This window comes from Phyllopteryx taeniolatus, chromosome 7 (assembly GCF_024500385.1).
Source record: "Phyllopteryx taeniolatus isolate TA_2022b chromosome 7, UOR_Ptae_1.2, whole genome shotgun sequence".
Lineage (NCBI taxonomy): Eukaryota > Metazoa > Chordata > Actinopteri > Syngnathiformes > Syngnathidae > Phyllopteryx > Phyllopteryx taeniolatus.
The window spans coordinates 9,209,140-9,226,394 of NC_084508.1; the positions used below are offsets into that span (position 1 = coordinate 9,209,140).

Genomic DNA, 17,255 nt, shown 5'->3' on the forward strand with positions numbered 1-17,255 from the left:
TTAAAAAAAACAAAAATGGGAAATGCATATTTACAATATTTCATTAAATTTAGAAATTTATTATTTTAAATGGTTAAATGCATATGTAAAATTGTCCATTTTACTAACATTTGTATTTTGTAATTTACAGTAGATAAATGCATATGTAAAATTTTACTATTTATTTCCAATAAATTCATTAAACATTGAAAAATAAAAATGCTTTTGTAAAATTGTGTATTTTACTAACATTGTTTGATTCCCCATGAACTAAACAATTATTTAAAATGTTAAATATGCATGTAAACAATTGTATTCTGATTTTTACTGTCTCATATTTTTTATTTTATCATATGCAATAAATTGTCCAACTAGAAGTAAAAAATGTTAAATGCAGATGTAATTTCTTTTACTATTTATTAGATTTAAAAGTCAAAGGTACATGTACAATTATCTATTGTATATTTTTTATTTTATTTAGAGTAAAATATTTTTCACAAATAAAGGAAAATGTTAAATATATACATATATATTTTTTTATTTTACCAATACTTATTTTTGTATTTAAAATAACCAACTGTTTAAAAAAAGTATGCATATGTAAATTTTATTTTACAAATTTTTTATTTGATTATTTGCAGGATATTTATCCATTTTAAGAAGTTAAATCAGCATGTAAACATTTCCGTCTCATTTATATTGAAAGTAAATTTGCTATGCCAAATTAACACATTTAAAAAAAAAAATATTTTAAAAATGTGTCCCAATAGTTTATTTGACTAATACGTTTTACGATTGAAATCGTTTCCCAAAAATACTTTGCCCACTTGTTTTCTCGCATACGGCAAAGAACATCCATGGCACCCCATTTTGCGCTGTTACCACCTTAGGGTGTCGTCTCTTGGCACCAGTCGACTCGTAAACTAGATGCCCCCCCCCCGCCCCCACCCGACTATACGAAAGGGGACACTGCTGCAAATGAATCCGATGAGGCTCTGACTTTCTTGAACTGCGCGAGGAATTCTATCCAGGTTATTAAATAAAACCCACAGTGCCAATTACAAATAAAGTAGAGGTTTGTTGTTGTTTAGGCGTCGGCGGTGGGTTAATAGAAAGCCGTGCTGGAAGAGTGGGGAAAAATAACCCGAGCCTCCACCTTCTCCCATAAATCCATCTTTCTCCCCTCCCTCGTGCTCTCGCTCCCTCCTCCTTACCTCTTCCACTCACCGTATAAATATCAGTGGAGGGCACGGGGAGAGATCATTGGAAGCGACCTGCTCACAAGGGAGACGACCGACAAAACCCAAGAAACTCATCCCCTGAAAAGTCCATTTCGGATTTAGTCATCACTCCTCCATCATGTTCCTCCTGCTCTCCATGTGCCTCTTGGGGCTCCTGGCCCCACGGGGTGACGCCCAGGACCGAGCCACCCTCTGGAGGGGCAACGACCGAAGCGGCCGATGCCAGTACACCTTCGCCGTGGCCAGCCCCGCCGAGGCCAGCTGCCCCCAGGCCGGAGGCCCCGAGGTGGAGGGCGTCAAGGCCAGGCTCTCCCTGCTGGAGGCGCTGGTGTCCAGGCTGACCGGCGGAGGAAGGGAGGCCCGGCCCTCCGCGGCGGACTCGGGGGCCGAGCTCCGGGAGGCGCTGAACCAGGCGGTGGACGAGAGGAACCTGCTGCAGGGGGAGAAGGAGCGCCTGGAGAGGGAGCTGGGGGCGCTTCAGAGACGCCTGGAGGAGATGCTGAGGGAGACGGAGAGGCTGAGGAGCAGACCGTGCCCCCCGCAGACCCCGGCCGTGCCGGACGGCGGTCTGATGAGACCTGCTGCAGGTAAGAAGCGCAACACACAGCGCACTGTCACTCGATGTGTCTCCCAACCATTGCAGTTTTTGGACAGTCTACAAGTCAATCATTACATCAGAATGGGACCCATGCTATACTGTCATTGGTCAAGCTACATCAGTGGTGTCGAACATAGGGCTCGCGAGCCAAAACCGGCCTGCGAGATGAATTTGAAAGGGGAAAAAATATATATAGGGTTAGGGCGATTTAAAAAAAAATGATTATTCATTTTATGTCGAAAGTGGAGTGAAAATAACTTTTTCATAAAAGATTTAATTTGAAGTGCAATACTCTCTCTCTCTCTCTCTCTTTCTCTCTCTCTCTCTCTCTCTATATATATATATAAAATGTGTGTGTGTGTGTATGTGTATAGCTCCAAATGCCTGTGCCTTTAAATACAATTACTGTGATAGGTATTATGCACACGTGTAGATGATAAACTGAAGCAAATTTTGTGTAAAATCACAATCCCCCCCCCCAAATTGACATTAAATATAAAGGTTTTCTTAATGTACTTGTATAGCCTTGCAGGGAAAAACTTCATATTAAAGTATGCCATGATTTTACTGGACATCAAATGAAAATATATGTGGCCTACATGTCAGTCATTAAAGGACAGTGATTGGTCAGAATGTCTCTCACTTTTCATAATTATTACGATAATGAAGACATTTTTTGCACATGGACCTTTATTTATTTATTTATTTTTTTGCAATGAGGCTCATTTTTCCCCCATCCTCATCATTGTGGTTCTTGCTATTACACAGGAGAGCGACTTGATGTTTTAAAGTGGATGTTTGTGCGTAAACAGACACGCGGCTCAGCTCACCATTTATGAGCCTTTATGACGGTTCGCATGGCGAGCAGGGTGCGAAGTACTCTTTGGGGCGGTTGAAATGTGATGCACACCCTGGATGCAGAGGGTACGTGCTCCAGGCTTTTAGTGACGCCAGCGAGGGGGTCGAGGGGGACGGGGATTGGGGTCGCCGGCTCCATACAAGGAGTCGAGGAGGTTAAGCTCTGGTGTTGTGTTTGCAGGGGTCAAACATCCGTCTAATTACCTCCTTGTGCTATTCCGTTTATCCCCCAAAGACCCCTTGTGCTTGCAATAAATCTTTCATGTGCAATAAAGTGCATCTAGAAATGATTCACAGTGCTTCACTGTTTCCATGTTATGTTACAGCCTTGTTGTGGGGTGTTTTGTGAAGAATTTTGAGGCGGGGGGGGGGGAAATCATTTCATCCATTCTGGACTTAAACTGTGACCTAACAAAATGTGGAAAAAGCGAGTCAATCATTACACACAGCACGGCGTTTAGTCATTCATTGTTTACACCAGTTAACATGTTTATGGTAGCATACGGTAGGTATAGCACCCTTTCCTTTTTCAGGCCAAACTTATAGTGGAATTATTTTGGAGAAAAGAAATGTCCTCCTGACCACACAAGGAGTTCATGGAAGACCTCTTGCGATCATAAACAAAGATGGAGGCAATCTGGACCACACACACACACACAAAGGTATACACTGGAGTTTAGAATTTGTTTACCTGTAGTGCTGATGAATGGTTTTGCCCATGAATCTCCGATTTGCCTCCTGTTCTGTTTTCCCAACTTTCAAACCTTTTTTTTTTTTCTGGCCCATTTGACTTTTACCATGTCGCTGGCATTTGTCAGCATGGCGCCATCATCGGCGGCCTCCGCGTGAACGTCATTTAGAAAAAGACTTTCCGGATCATTAAACCTCATTGTTTGTGCGCTACCACACACACACACACACACACACACACACACACAGCATGCAACGTGAGTTGAACTTTTCCTCAACTTGTATGGGAAAGTAATAAAACATGTGAGTGGTTTCATTAGAGTTGATTTTATAGATGAATTCTTGTTTATTTGTCAGAAAAAAAAAACAATCTTGGCTTCTGTAGTTCAAAGCAAAGCCAATACCTACTGCTTTTCAATTCATTTCAATGGTAGATATTAATTACTGTGCATCAAAAGTCAAACAAAAAAATAGACCAAAAATTGTACATTATAAAAACATACACTACTGACAATTAAATTAAAAAAAAAAAAACGTAATCGTTTTTGCCACAATTCCTTGGACACTGTGCTGCTCCTGCTGTGCGCGCGCACGCCTTGTCCACTAAGCCTGTGAGTATTGCTATATTGTCTTTCTACGTGTCGTCGCATCGTTTGCGTTTGCCCGATGCGCGCGTCACGTCGTCTTCCGACCGGCTGGGAATGTGTCGGGAGGGCGGGTGTCCACTTCCTGCTGTCGTTGCCCTCGCACGACCTCACACTTTCACTCTTGCCGCTGCTTTACTTTACTCTTTATATCATAACACAATAGAATAATACGACACATCGACTTGTCAATTATGTCGGGCACGGTTTTTGATGGGGAACGTCCTACGCGAAACTTGACTAAAGCTAAGGTTTGTGTACGTTCAGGATCGAGCCCCGTGTCCCACCTGATGGCGCGACCCAACGGGCAGGGCGACAGGAGCAGTTTAAGAGGTCAGATGGTCCTCCTCTGCTCCGGCATCGGATTTGTCACACCGCAAACACTTTTGGCGCTTCGACGTGTGCGTGTGTTTGTTTGTTTGTTGATGTGACAGACTCGGCGTGGCAGCAGGGCTTCCAGGAACTCAAAGCCGAGGTGACCGAAGTTCCGGCTCCTGAAGAATACACAGGTTGGAAACTGGACTCTCCTTTTTGATGATGAATTATAAATATAAAGGCAATTTCTTTTGGGGATGAGTGTGAGGAGCTAGAAATGAGACGTATATATATATTTTTTGAATACATTTTTCTCCAAAGAAATTATACAAAAGATTTGTTTTAATTTAAAATGTCTTTTTAAATTGACACTATGCAGCAGGTTCTCCAATTTTGTTTTGATCAACCCAAAACATTTTAACATTTTCATTTTAACTTTTATCCCAAAAGATATGACTTTTCTTCAAAAGTGTATACCTTTTTACCAAAATATACAACTGCTTTCTTGACAATATACATCTTTTTGCTTAAAAATAGATATACCCCAAATACACAATTAAGTCTAAAATATGACTTTTTCTTCAAAATGTATGACTTGTTTTATACAAAAATATATATTTTTTCTTGACAATGTACTTTTCACCCCAAAATATTTTCAAAAATCTTTCAAATGTCTTTTTTCCCTAAAAAAAAAAAAAAAGCAAAATCTTCCAAAACAAAATATCACTTTTTTCCAATTTTCCCCCCAAATTTTGAAAATATAAATAAATATATAACTTCTAAAATAGGAGCTTTCCCACAAAAATGTACATTTTTTTTCCCTCAAACCTACTTTTTTCCTTAAAAAATATACCACTTTTTGCCCCCAAAATATTTTTGTAAATATTAAAAATGGGTCTTTGTCAAAGAAACTTAAAAAAAAATAAAATAAGTGCTCCTCTTTTTAAATGCAACTTTTCTTCCCTCAAAAATATGTCACTTTTGATTGAAAATCGAACTTTTTTGAAAAACGCCTTTTTTTTCCGGCGCTACGCGACTTTAATCTGCCATGGTAATTATTTTTCTTCTTTTAAGTGCGGCCTTAATACACTGTCGCTTTCCCGTATCCTTACGCAATGTATTGCTGCTCGGCGGTCAGTGAAAAAGAATGAAGGCATTGGCTTCACCTTTCAGACTATGGAAACTGCGTCCAAGTTTTTTAATGTACATTTTTTTTTTTTTAAAGCAACTTATTTGCAATTTCCAATGATTATGACTATTCTGAATTCTCCTCTATGCTTCCGTGTAAATTTGCTGACGTCAGAGTTGCTGCGAAGTCAGCCCTTCCTCCCATCTGACACTGACAAACATGACACCCCCGAAAAGTGGGCCCCCGCGGTGACAGCCCCGAAGCAAACGGGGCTATTAATAAATAAGAGTTGCGTCGGGGTCCAGAATCGTGTCTCACGCTGACAGCTAGTCATTTGGTCAGTTAGCCATTCAGTAAGTTCATTGGTCAGTCACTTAGTCAGGTAATTAGTGGTCGGTTAGCTGTTGATTCAGTTCGTAATCAATCACTTAGGTTGTCAGTCAGTCAGTAGCGAGTCATTCAGTTAGTGAGTGAGTCCTGTAGATCGAGGAGTCGTGAAGTGAACAGGGAGCCTTCCTTGACTCCTGTCGTCCAGGTTGCGGCGCGCTGGTGTCCGTGTCCGAGCCCGTCGCGCACAGGAAGGCCGACGGCATCGCGGGCAAGTACGGCGTCTGGATGCAGGACCCCGAGGCCGTGGCCCCCTACGGGCCCGACATGGTGTGGCGCATCGACACCGTCGGCTCTGACATCAGGCAGATGTTTGGATACGAAGACATGGAGCAGCTCTCCAAGGGCTTCCCCAGCAAGGTGCGTATTACTACGTCTGGACTTTCGTGCTATATTTTTATTCCAGAAAATGGAAATGGTTTGAGTTGTGAGTATTATTCTTCTACAAAATCTTGGTGTAGAATTCAAATTGTTGGACTGATAAGCTGTTTTGTTTCAAATTTAAACGATGACTTTTAATCAAAATTCAACCATTTTTTTAATTTGAGGCCTACTATTGCTGAAAATGTCGGTTTGAAATTCAAATACTTTAACTTTGAGGCATATTCTTCCAGAAATCTTTGGTCTAAAATTGCAATTTTGAGGCATATTATTACAGAAAACGTAGTTTTGAGTTTCGAGGCACATTTTTCGAGAACATTTTGGTTCTAAATGTAAATTGAATTTAACATATTTTCCACAAATGTTGGTTAAAAAAAATGTCAATTGTTTTGAGAATTTATTATTTATTTATTTTGTGGAAGATTTTGTTTTTAAATTCCAATTGACTTTGAAGGCAAAATGTAAAATAGTTTTGAGGCCTACTTTTTGAAAAAATGTTGCTTTCAAATTCATATTGTTGTACTTTTGAGCTTTATTTTCCAGAATGTATTTTTTTCAATTTGAATTTTTCTTGGTTTTTTTTTCTCTTTTGCCCATGAATGTAAATAAACGTGGTGACTTTTGTGCGCGGTCAGGTGGTGCTGCTACCGGAGCCCGTGGAGGGCACGGGCGCCGTCCTGTACCGAGGCTCCCTGTACTACCAGCGGCGCCGCAGCCGCACCCTGATCCGCTTCGACCTGGCGTCGGAGAGAGTGGCGGCGCGGCGCGACCTGCCGCACGCCGGCTTCCATGGCCAGTTCCCGTATTCGTGGGGCGGCTACACCGACATCGACCTGGCGGTGGACGAGCGCGGCCTGTGGGCCGTCTACTCCACCAGCAAGGCCAAGGGCGCCGTGGTGCTGTCCCGGCTGGACCCGCACGACCTGCGGGTGACCAAGAGCTGGGAGACCAACATCCGCAAGAACGCCGTGGCCAACGCCTTTGTCATCTGCGGCCGCCTCTACACCGTTGCCAGCTACGCAGCGGCCAACACCACCGTCAACTACGTGTACGACACGGAGAGCGGCCGCGGTCGCGCCCTGGCTGTGCCCTTCCGGAACAAGTATCGCTACAACAGCATGATTGACTACAACCCAACGCAAAAGAAGCTCTTTGCGTGGGACAACTTCCACATGGTCTCGTACGACGTGCGGCTGGGGCGCCCGGTGCCCGCAGCCTGAAGGCCCCCCGGCCCCCCTAAGAGAAGTGACTTTGGCTCACCCGCTCCCGCTTCAAAGACTCAAGAGTTTTTTGTCAAGCCTGGCTAAAAGGCCACAGAAGCCCACTACATTTTTTTTAAAATATATGTTGTAATTCAACTTTTACCTTTTAGCTTTGAATTGTTGCGTTTTCAGTCATAAGTGGTACGTGTTTAATCGTGGGATTTTTTTAATTTTACATTTACGTGATTTAAAAAGGTGAAATTTCCAAATTAAAAGTTGATTAAAGTTAAAGTAAGTAAAAAAACAAAAAATACAAATTAAGTAAAAGACAAAACATTTCAGTTGTTTTACAGTTTTACTTAACGTTTTCAATTTTTCAATTTACATGATTTGACCAGGTTCTACTTCCTTCAAGTGGAAAACATAAAAATGTAAACATTGAAAAAAAAATTCTTTTATGTTGTTACATTTTGTTTTTAATGTTTTTACTTGACTTTTTTACCCAAGTTTTGCATTACTTTTACATTTTTAAATAAGGGGGGGGAAAAAAATCATATACATTTTTAATATTAAAGGGGAACTTGCAGTTTTAAAATCGCTAGCAAGATTTGAACGTAGCCTCACTTCACCAATGCACGGCAAATGATTGACACCTTGTCCGTCACGCCTTCTTTCTCTGATAGGCGGTTCTTTCTCAGGCGTGGTGGTTTCTTAAAAAAAATAAATGCAATGGAAAAATCGTTAAGTAAAAATGTTTGTTTTAACTTAGTCACATTTTTAAGTAAAAACAAAAAAAAATACTTTTAATAATTTATGTTTTACATTTTTCACCTATTTAAAAATACATTTATACTTAAAAAATACGTTTTTATTCAGTTTTACATTTACCTGTTTTGACCAGGCTCTACTTCCACCACGCATAAAACGTTTGAAAAGAATGAAATATAAACATGACACATTAAGTAAAAATTCTTCATTTTAATAGGCAATATTTTACTTAATTTGACATTGTTTACTTAGTTTTTACTGACTGTATCATGTTTTTACACGTGTTAATGTTCATGTTTTTTGTCATATATATTTTTTTACATGGCGTTTTAGAATAAAATGAAAGTTTAAAATTTGAATAAAGTACAACCTGATTCAATCATGAAATGAAATAGAAAAATAAAACTTAACAAATTTAAGAAAAAAAAACTTTGCAAATGTCAAGTTAAAAGGGTAAAAGTTCGTATTAAGTTGTAACGCATTAAAAAAAATTATTGTAGGCGTGGCAGGCAAAGCACGCCGGTATGCACGAAGAGGAATTATTTTTGTACCTGATGTTTGTGATTTTTTTTTTGTGTCCATACCGCTACTTGGTACTTTTTACTAACTTTGTACACGTGTGACATTGAGTACTACGTAAAGTACTGGCATTCCCAGTGTCCTCCATTCGCTTCGCCGTCATTATCGTACCTTTTTTCCCCAGGAAACGGCTTTCTTCCGATTGGCTACGATGGCCTCTCGGTTTGAGGGCTTTATGGCGCCACCTGCTGCTTTGGCGTGGACTTGACACGCAACTTCTCGCACAAAATGATTGATTGACATGTGTGCGAGTGTACAAATACTAATTGTACTAATGTACAATGTGTGAATAGTTGACATTATTATGATATTGCATGAACACTGTAGTCAGCTAATGTACATTGTTCATCTTGAAATAAAACGTTGAAAATGACGACATTGTGTGCTCGTTTTAGACAAAGTGACTTTCAAGGCATATTTTTCTAGAAATCTTTGGTTTCAAATTCAAAGTGTGACTTAAGGCCTATATCATTTAGTAAGTTTACGTTTTCTGACTTCAGGCAAAATTTGGCCCAAAAATTCATTCTTGGAATTTTACATTAGTTGACTTGGGTTCCTAGACAATTGAAATTTCAAAATTCCATATTTTCCCACGTTTTGAATCCCTAATTTGAAACCCTAACCATATTTTGAAGACATATGAAACCCTAATCCTGTTTTGAAACCCTAATTTGAAAATCTAACCCTGTTTTGAAACCCGAGTTTAAAACCCTAACCTGTTTTGAAACCCTATTTTGACCCGTAACCCTGTTTTGAAACCCTCATTTCAAACCCTAGTCCTGTTTTGAAACTAACCATTTTGAAAGCCTAATTTAAAACCCTAAACCTGTTTTGAAACCCTAACCATATTTTGAAACCCTAACTTGAAACCCTACCATACTTTGAAACCCTCATCCTGTTTTGAAACCCTCATTTAAAACCCTAATATATATACACTAATCCTGTTTTGAAACCCTAATTCTAAACCCTAACACAGTTTTGATACCCTACTTCGAAACCCGGACCCTTCTTTACCACAACGGACCGATACAAAGTCAGCATCAGTCCAACCCTCACCGGGAACGAGTCCGACTTACTGCCGGCTATGCGGGTCAAACTCTGACACAGCCCGTATCAGGGGGTTTGGTACCCCCGAAGCACTCCCCACGGGACTCCACGAGGTACACGGTCGAACGCCTTCTCCAAGTCCACAAAACACACGTAGACCGGTTGTGTGAACTCCCATGCACCCTCGAGGACCCTGCCGAGGTTGTGGAGCTGGTCCACTGTTCCACGGCCAGGACGAAAACCACACTGCTCCTCCTGAATCTGAGATTCGACTTCCCGACGGACCCTCCTCTCCAGCACCCCTGAATAGACCTTACCCGGGAGGCTGAGGTGCCGGTTGTGAAAACCCTACTTCAAACAGTCACAGTTTTAAAACCCAAATTTAAAACACCAACCCTGTTTTGAAACCCTAATTTGGAACACATACTCTCTTTAAACCTCAATTGGAAACCCTTAACCTTGTGATGAAAACCTAATTCAAAACCCTAACCCCGTTTTGAAACCCTAACCTGGTTTTGAAACTGCAATTTAAAACTTTGTGCCTGTTTTGAAACCCTACTTTTATACCCTAAACCCTCTTGAAAAGCTAATTTAATACCCCAACTCTGTTTTGAAACACTAATTTAAAACCCTAAAACTATCTTACACATATATTGGGTATATTATTTCTTATTATAGTGCATTATTTCTATGTGACAGTTGATGTAAGCCCTCAGGCTGGCAACGCCGTACTCTCTGTCAGTCTTCGTTGACATGACGGCGGCATAAAATCATCTCAGGTTATCATTCAAAACATCAACGATGAAGTGTTTTTTTTTGTTTTTTTTTTTTTAAAGAAACATTTGGTTTGAATGAAAACTTTGTCTCTTGAGGCAGATTTTTAAAATTTATAAATATGGCTTCAATGACAAGTTGGACAGATTTTTCCAGAACAATATTATAAAAACCTAACGATTTGACTTTTTAGGCACATATTCCATTAACTTTTTCATTTCCATTTTTTTAACTGTCAAGACATTTTTTTTCCAGAAAATTCCAAATTTGACTTTTTAAATCGTAATTTACAATTTTGTTTAACATTGTCAAATTTTCAAGGCATTTTTCAACAGATTTTTTTTTTTTTTTTTTTAGTGGCCAGTATACGCATTCAATAAGCAGTGTTCAAAGATATATATATAAAAAAAGACTTAAAATACGACAACCGCGCAAGCACTCAATAGCCACCGAGCATGAGAAAGTGAGTGCAGACTTAAAATCCTTTAACAGTATTTTATTTTTATTAGTTTCTTTAACCAAACCAAGAGAATGTAAATAAGACCGTACATATTTTAATACAGCGATGTAACCCCTGTACAAGTACAACAAAACAAAGAAAAAAAAATCATGACAATCCCTCCCTCCCTCCCTCTCTGTCATTCATCCATCCATCCATCATCCACTCACTCATCCTCCCAAACTTCCTTTTACAGCCTGGAAAGCAGGAAGGTGACCATTTTGTGTGTGAGGGAGCCTCCGATGGAGAAGGCGAAGAAGAGACGAAAGACCAGAACGAGCTCGGCTTTGCTTGCTTGTTTGGGACAGAAGGCTGACACGCGGGGAAAAACAGCATTGATGCCTCTCATCAGTATATATTTATATTAAAAAAAAAAAAAAAAAGAAAATCTGCCAACATAGTTCACATTGCAGCTCCTCCTGCATTCTTTTGATGAATATGTGTGTGCGTGTGTTTTCAAGCAATCTTACGACATTCTCCCTGTGCTGTTTTAACCTTTGGCTAAATATACAGGAACATCCTGTCAAACACACGCGTGACAGAAATGATCGATTTTCACATTGGGAAAGAAAAAGGAGACAATTTGGGATGTGTTGTGAAATGGCGCTCGAATGTCACGATTAGCTCAACCGAGTCTCCTCGACAAGATTGTTTTCACCACAAAATAAGATTCTTTCAGTCGCCCGACAGGCCAAAGTGATCCTCTTTTTTTATATAAAAACAAAAAAACAAAAAAATGCACAGGTCTGTGTCAACTCTTCTGTTTTCCCCAACACATGAACGCACACGCGCACGCAGCTGATAAAAGGCTGCTGGCTGTCTGGATTCTCCCGTTTTTACTTGCCCTCCTCTGGCTTGATGGCCTGCGGCTTGATGGGCCCGGTGCGGACGGGCTTGGCCGACGACAACGACAACGACGACGACGACGAGACTTGGGGCGGCTTGTCAGCGTCTGGGTTGGCGTTGGGGGGCGGCAGCTGCGGCATCTGGGACGGGGCGGCGTCCAGCAGCTGGGGCGGCGGCTTGAGCGCCTTGCTGAGCTGCTGCTGCTCTGAGAAGAACTTGTGGGTGGACTGCAGGACCTCGGCGCGCTGCTTGGCCTGATGGATGAACGATAGGTCAGACACAAATACAGGAGCGTGCTTTAAAAAAAAAAACAACAAAACATCAGATTGACAAACAAACTAAAAACTGCTGTAAAAATGTGTTATTTCTATTTTGCCCCCACTTCAAACTTTAACTGACTGCCTGAAACATACATAGCACCTATCAAAATAAACAGAAATGCCATGAATCCGTTTCACGCACCCCCCCCCCAAAAAAAAAGAAACATGCTTGTAATGGATTTTCTAAGAAGAAAAATAACTATAATATTGTACTTGACAAAAACATACCGTAACAATAATTAAATAGAATTAGGGCAGCAACTGACGATTATTTTTTATCTATTTTTTTTTTTTTTCCAATTGATGAATCTGTATGGTCTGGAACGCCAGAAAATAGACAAAAGTTGCTAATTGCTTTCTAAAGTAAAAGACGCTTACAAATCTCTGATGACACTAAGAAAATCAGTCTGCTTTAGTATAAAAAATTTGTCATTTACTACTTTATTATTATTATTATTATATATTTTTTTACTGTCGAGAAGCTGGAATTCTGAGGATTTGGACAATTTTAAGTTAAACAAAGTCTCAACGATTAATCGATCTTTTAGGAAAAAAATCATTACCGATTAATTTGATATATCAATTAGTTGTCAACTAACCTCTTAATTCACAGAAATAGGGGCAGTATAAAACAGACATACTGTATATGGAGACAGGCTCAGCTCCTCAGTAAGCCACTGTAATAATCATTCTTCACAGAGGATCAAGAATAGATACCTGTGATTGTTGCTGTATTCTCTCTACATGTGTTGCTCTTCTGTGTTCGTTTAGTTTACCAGTAAATGCCAATACATTGGCCGACCGACAGCTTGTATTGAGTCAGGTCACTTGTATGTCAACCACTGTATTACTTTCTGGGGGAATTTAAACCACATTTTAAAACACAACTTTAATTTATTCCAGAAAATCCATTTCAATTTGTAGCTTAGAATGACATTTTTTTAGATGCGAAGACTCAAAATATTAAATTCAATAGCAACAACAAGAAGTGTGGTACAAATACCACTAGTGGTATGTTGGCTCCTTCGAGCGGTACACGAAGGAATGACTCCCGAGTACAGTTCAGTTGTATTTGACATTTCAATTCAACCACTTTGGTCATGTTTTTCCATCTGTTAAATTTAAGCGCTGTATTATTGCTAAAACTGTAATGTAACAGTGGCTTGGAACAATATTAAATATTCATTTTGGGAATAAAACCTTGTTTTTGAACAACACTGAGGGCTACTAAACTGTTGCAGTTGTGTTGGTCATGATGGTGGTACTTGGAGAGCAAAAGTATTTATTTTTTGGGAAGGTGGTACTTTAGAACTACTGCTTTAAGATCATTTGGCCTACTGGCGCTACGTTTCCCCATTCAAAGCATGCAGCAAATGTTCACCTTGAGGTCTTGCTCAGCCTTCAGGGCGGCCTGCGTGCCCCTGGGTGGCATGGGCGGTCCGCCGGGCCCCCGGGGAGGAGGGTGCTGAGGGTGCTGGCCGTGTTGCGGGTGCTGAGGCCTGGGGTGCGGCATGAGGCCACCGCCGCCACCCATGTTGGGGGTCATGGGCGGGCCCATGGGCGAGCGCTGCATGCCGCCGCCGAACGAGTTGGTGTGAGGCGCCCGCACCAGAGGGGACACCATGTTGGCTTGGGACAGAAGCTGAGGGGACACACGTGAAGGACTCATTTTACAAACTAAGTGGAGAGCTTGTACAGCACAAACACAGACAAGTCTTCTGACTAGCATGACAGCAGTTGTAAAACTTGCACCAAATATAACCGCGAGCATCCGATTGGCAGTGTGTTGCAAAAAACATCTGGGGCAATGAGCCACATGCTGCTTCACCAGTCATTACCTGACCACATGCATGTTTGATAATGGCCTGAATGTATTAAAAAAAAAAAAGGGTGAAAATGTGTGTTAAGATTCCGGTTTGGACTAATCTATTTATCCACCAGATAGCGCTACTTTCTCCTATTTAAAGCAAAATTATTTCACCATTGACGCTGGAAAATAGTGTGCATGCACAAAGTGGGTGTCTTGTTTTTTTATGATTTCAATAAGGACCAATTCATTTTTACACTTGTCCAACAGATGGCACTACTCCCTCGCCATTCAAAGGTAGCAGAAAAAATGTGTCACCATTGATTTTGCATAATGGTGTGTGTGTGTTAAAATTATAATGTGCACAACTTTATTTGTCCACCAGATATATTTTACCCATTCAAAGCATGCATAAAAATTGCGTAGCCATAGAGGAGGGATGGTGTGCATGTAAAAGGAAATTGATTTGCATGTGTTAAGAGTTCAAGGTGGACTATAGTTTCATATTTGTCCACCAGATGGCACTGTGAGTACACAGTCAAAGCTTGCAGCAGTGTCACATACCTTTGAGTTTTCTGAAAACTCCTTTTCATGGGTGCTTCAAAAAAAACCCTTGAGATTTTACCCCATACACTTGACATATGGGTGACGTATTTACAAAGAATCAGTCTTTGAATGAATTTTGATGACTCTCCAAAGAACACCACTCCATGTGATCAGAGTTGGACCAAACGTCTTGGTGTGTGATGATACAGAGCCGCCTCCTACTGGCATACATTTACAGCTGCAATAACGGCATTGATTCCCATTGGCCAAGGGGGTGCTAAAACCTCGTCTTGTACTCTCGCCGGGGTGTCCCACCTGAGGGTTGAACTGGCTGGGAAAGTGCTGAGTCATCCTCATGCTGCCAGAGTTGGGCTGAAACTGCTTCTGGTACAACATGCTGTTCAACTTGGCTGACTGGCTGCTGGGGGAGGTGGAGCTTGCCCTGGATGGAGACATAATAGCCTTACTACAGTGGTCCCCTGTTATAATGCACAAAAGAGATTTGATCAGAGTACTTAGTCCTGCTAACTTTTCTATCATTAAATGTTTTGTGCATTGTTATTTGTATATAGTTTTAATTTGAAACTATCCAATCGGTATTGTTATTAAAGAAACATATATACTAGGTTTCATTATTTTATGTTCTCTATGCATGCTTTGCTGTGTGTGTTAAAATAGCAGTTGTTTGAGGGTTAATAATGACAGCTACATTTATGCTAATTTCCATTAGCCCGTCTATGGTGTTCCACATTATGTTAGTACTAAGCTAACGGACTTTTGTGAGATGAAATGTGGTTTTGTTGAATATTTTGGTGTTTAAATAGTCAATGTTAAATTCTCTTTTGTTTAATGTCAGTTGTACAGTAAATTCAACATGGAGTGACAAGTGGCTCGAAGCAGACACACTTTGACTCTTATTTAGAGAACTGCGTGAGCTTGAGTCTCCTCAGTGATATGATCTCTAATTCATGGATTTACACCCATCATGGGTGGGACTGGAAGTGTCCCCCCCTGACTACCGGGGGTTCACAGTCTTTGCTGCCTCAATGGACTGTGGTATAACTCCCAAATTTGCATCTAGAACAATTAAGAGTGGAGATTTACCTGTAAGGGCTAGAGGTGGGCGTGGTGCTCCGGGCGCTGACTGGAGGAGTTGCAGGCTTCACATCCATCCCGCCGCCGAACAGCTTGAGGTCCATGTCCATCTGGAGCATGTTACAATTCAAATAAGAGCCGCATTCACAGTACAGAAATACACACATGGAGTCCTCGGTTTGCGATGGTTCTGACATACAATGTTTCACGGTTCCAAACAGCACGCGATTAACTAGTTTGCGTGGCCCCATACCTACCGGCTATCATTTGTTTTGTATTTATGACCTAGAAATATTTTCAACAATGTCATAGAATGAAGTGAAATGTAAAATTTAAGTTTTGGAAAATACAAAAATTCTGAATTATTGTACTCATTGGTCAGAGATTTTATAGCTTGCCTTGTACTTTGTACTATTTGCTCAAATGCCATACTTAATAACCTACGACATGACAACAGTAGGTATGCTAACATGTAAAATAGTACCTGAGAATGCAAGGCAAATGTCCTGACTGAGCTGAACAATTTGAAGTTGGAATGGTTTGAATCAGCTGAGAAATGTGAAGTATTGGGTAAATATTTCTGCATTCTTTGGGGAATTTTATCTCAGAAAATATGGAACACTGAAAAAAGTGGTAATTAGACAAATGTGGAAAATAGTTCTGTAGATGTCTTAAATGCGGAATGGTGTGAATTGGTTGAGAAATGTGTAAGGATGCCTCCATTTATAAATACTAAAAAAAATGTGGGGATTTGGGGAATGTGGAAAAATATTTTCATTGTCATGCATGAGTTGAACATTTTGGAGTTGGTATGGTTTAAAATAATGGGGGTTTTTTTGTTCGTTTTTTTTTTTAGTCTTCAGCATTGACACAATTATAACTTCACTACAGTGTTGTGTATGTTCGTGACAGACTTCCTGTAAGTACAGAACTCAGTCATGAAGCGAGGACACGCTGCACACCACATAACAGTACCTTGCTGGTGGGAGGCTGCATCATGCTGTGGCTGTGACTGTGGCTGTGGCTGTGACTGTGACTGTGGCTGTGGCCCATGAGGCTTCGGTACGGCTGGGAGATGGGCGGCTGTCTGCCGATGTTGGGGGGCTGCGGCTGTGGAGGGGTGGGTGGCATCGCCAAAAGGGGCTGACCGCCACCCGACCCAAAGTTGGCCAGGGAGAGCTGGGAACCAGGCAGGGGGACTGTCACCTGGAAGTAGACGTTCTTTGTTTGGATTCTTATTCATTTTATCGAACAGGAAATCTGCTAAAATGAGAAGCTTTCCTACTCTGCATAGAGAAAAGTATTAGGAAACACAGGATTTGGGAAATGAGCAGAGGTGGGTAGTAACGCGTTACATTTACTCAAGTAACATTTTCCATAAACTGTACATGTCAGAGTACTTTAAATTCACCGTACCTTTGAGTATTTATGTGAAGAAGGATCGATACTTTTACTCCGTTGCAATGATCGACATGCCCGTCGCTACTTTTATTTATTCATTCTCGTGTGCGCGTCTATTTTTAGACTCCATCTTCGACTCAGTACTCTTA

The 17,255-nt window shown here is 40.7% G+C and overlaps 2 protein-coding genes across 4 annotated transcripts in view; one reads left to right on the forward strand and one right to left on the reverse strand.

Moving 5' to 3' along the window:
• The first annotated feature begins 1,226 nt into the window (after positions 1-1,226).
• myoc (myocilin) lies at positions 1,227-9,144 on the forward strand. The gene is made up of 5 exons (XM_061779913.1): positions 1,227-1,807; positions 4,278-4,343; positions 4,445-4,519; positions 5,990-6,201; positions 6,858-9,144. Exons 1-5 carry the CDS (start codon positions 1,339-1,341, stop codon positions 7,440-7,442), a joined length of 1,407 nt encoding a protein of 468 aa, XP_061635897.1. The 5' UTR covers positions 1,227-1,338; the 3' UTR covers positions 7,443-9,144.
• A 1,928-nt stretch (positions 9,145-11,072) lies between these two features.
• prrc2c (proline-rich coiled-coil 2C) overlaps positions 11,073-17,255 on the reverse strand; it is a 35,539-nt gene continuing 29,356 nt past the window's right edge. For all 3 annotated transcript variants that reach the window (XM_061779113.1, XM_061779112.1, XM_061779111.1), the window contains 5 exons: positions 16,681-16,911; positions 15,715-15,815; positions 14,926-15,052; positions 13,639-13,899; positions 11,073-12,191 (listed from right to left, as the gene is read on the reverse strand). In XM_061779113.1, the coding sequence (XP_061635097.1) occupies positions 11,928-12,191; positions 13,639-13,899; positions 14,926-15,052; positions 15,715-15,815; positions 16,681-16,911 (984 nt within the window). In that variant the 3' untranslated portion in view covers positions 11,073-11,927. The remainder of the gene's footprint in view (positions 12,192-13,638; positions 13,900-14,925; positions 15,053-15,714; positions 15,816-16,680; positions 16,912-17,255) is intronic.

What these genes read in the sequence shown, in the direction of transcription:
- myoc (XM_061779913.1), top strand. Translation starts at nt 1,339, where the DNA reads ATGTTCCTCCTGCTCTCCATGTGCCTCTTGGGGCTCCTGGCCCCACGG. An exon ending in TCTGATGAGACCTGCTGCAG is followed by an intron (nt 1,808 to 4,277) that starts GTAAGAAGCGCA and finishes GTGTACGTTCAG; the next exon opens with GATCGAGCCCCGTGTCCCAC. An exon ending in CCAAGGGCTTCCCCAGCAAG is followed by an intron (nt 6,202 to 6,857) that starts GTGCGTATTACT and finishes GTGCGCGGTCAG; the next exon opens with GTGGTGCTGCTACCGGAGCC.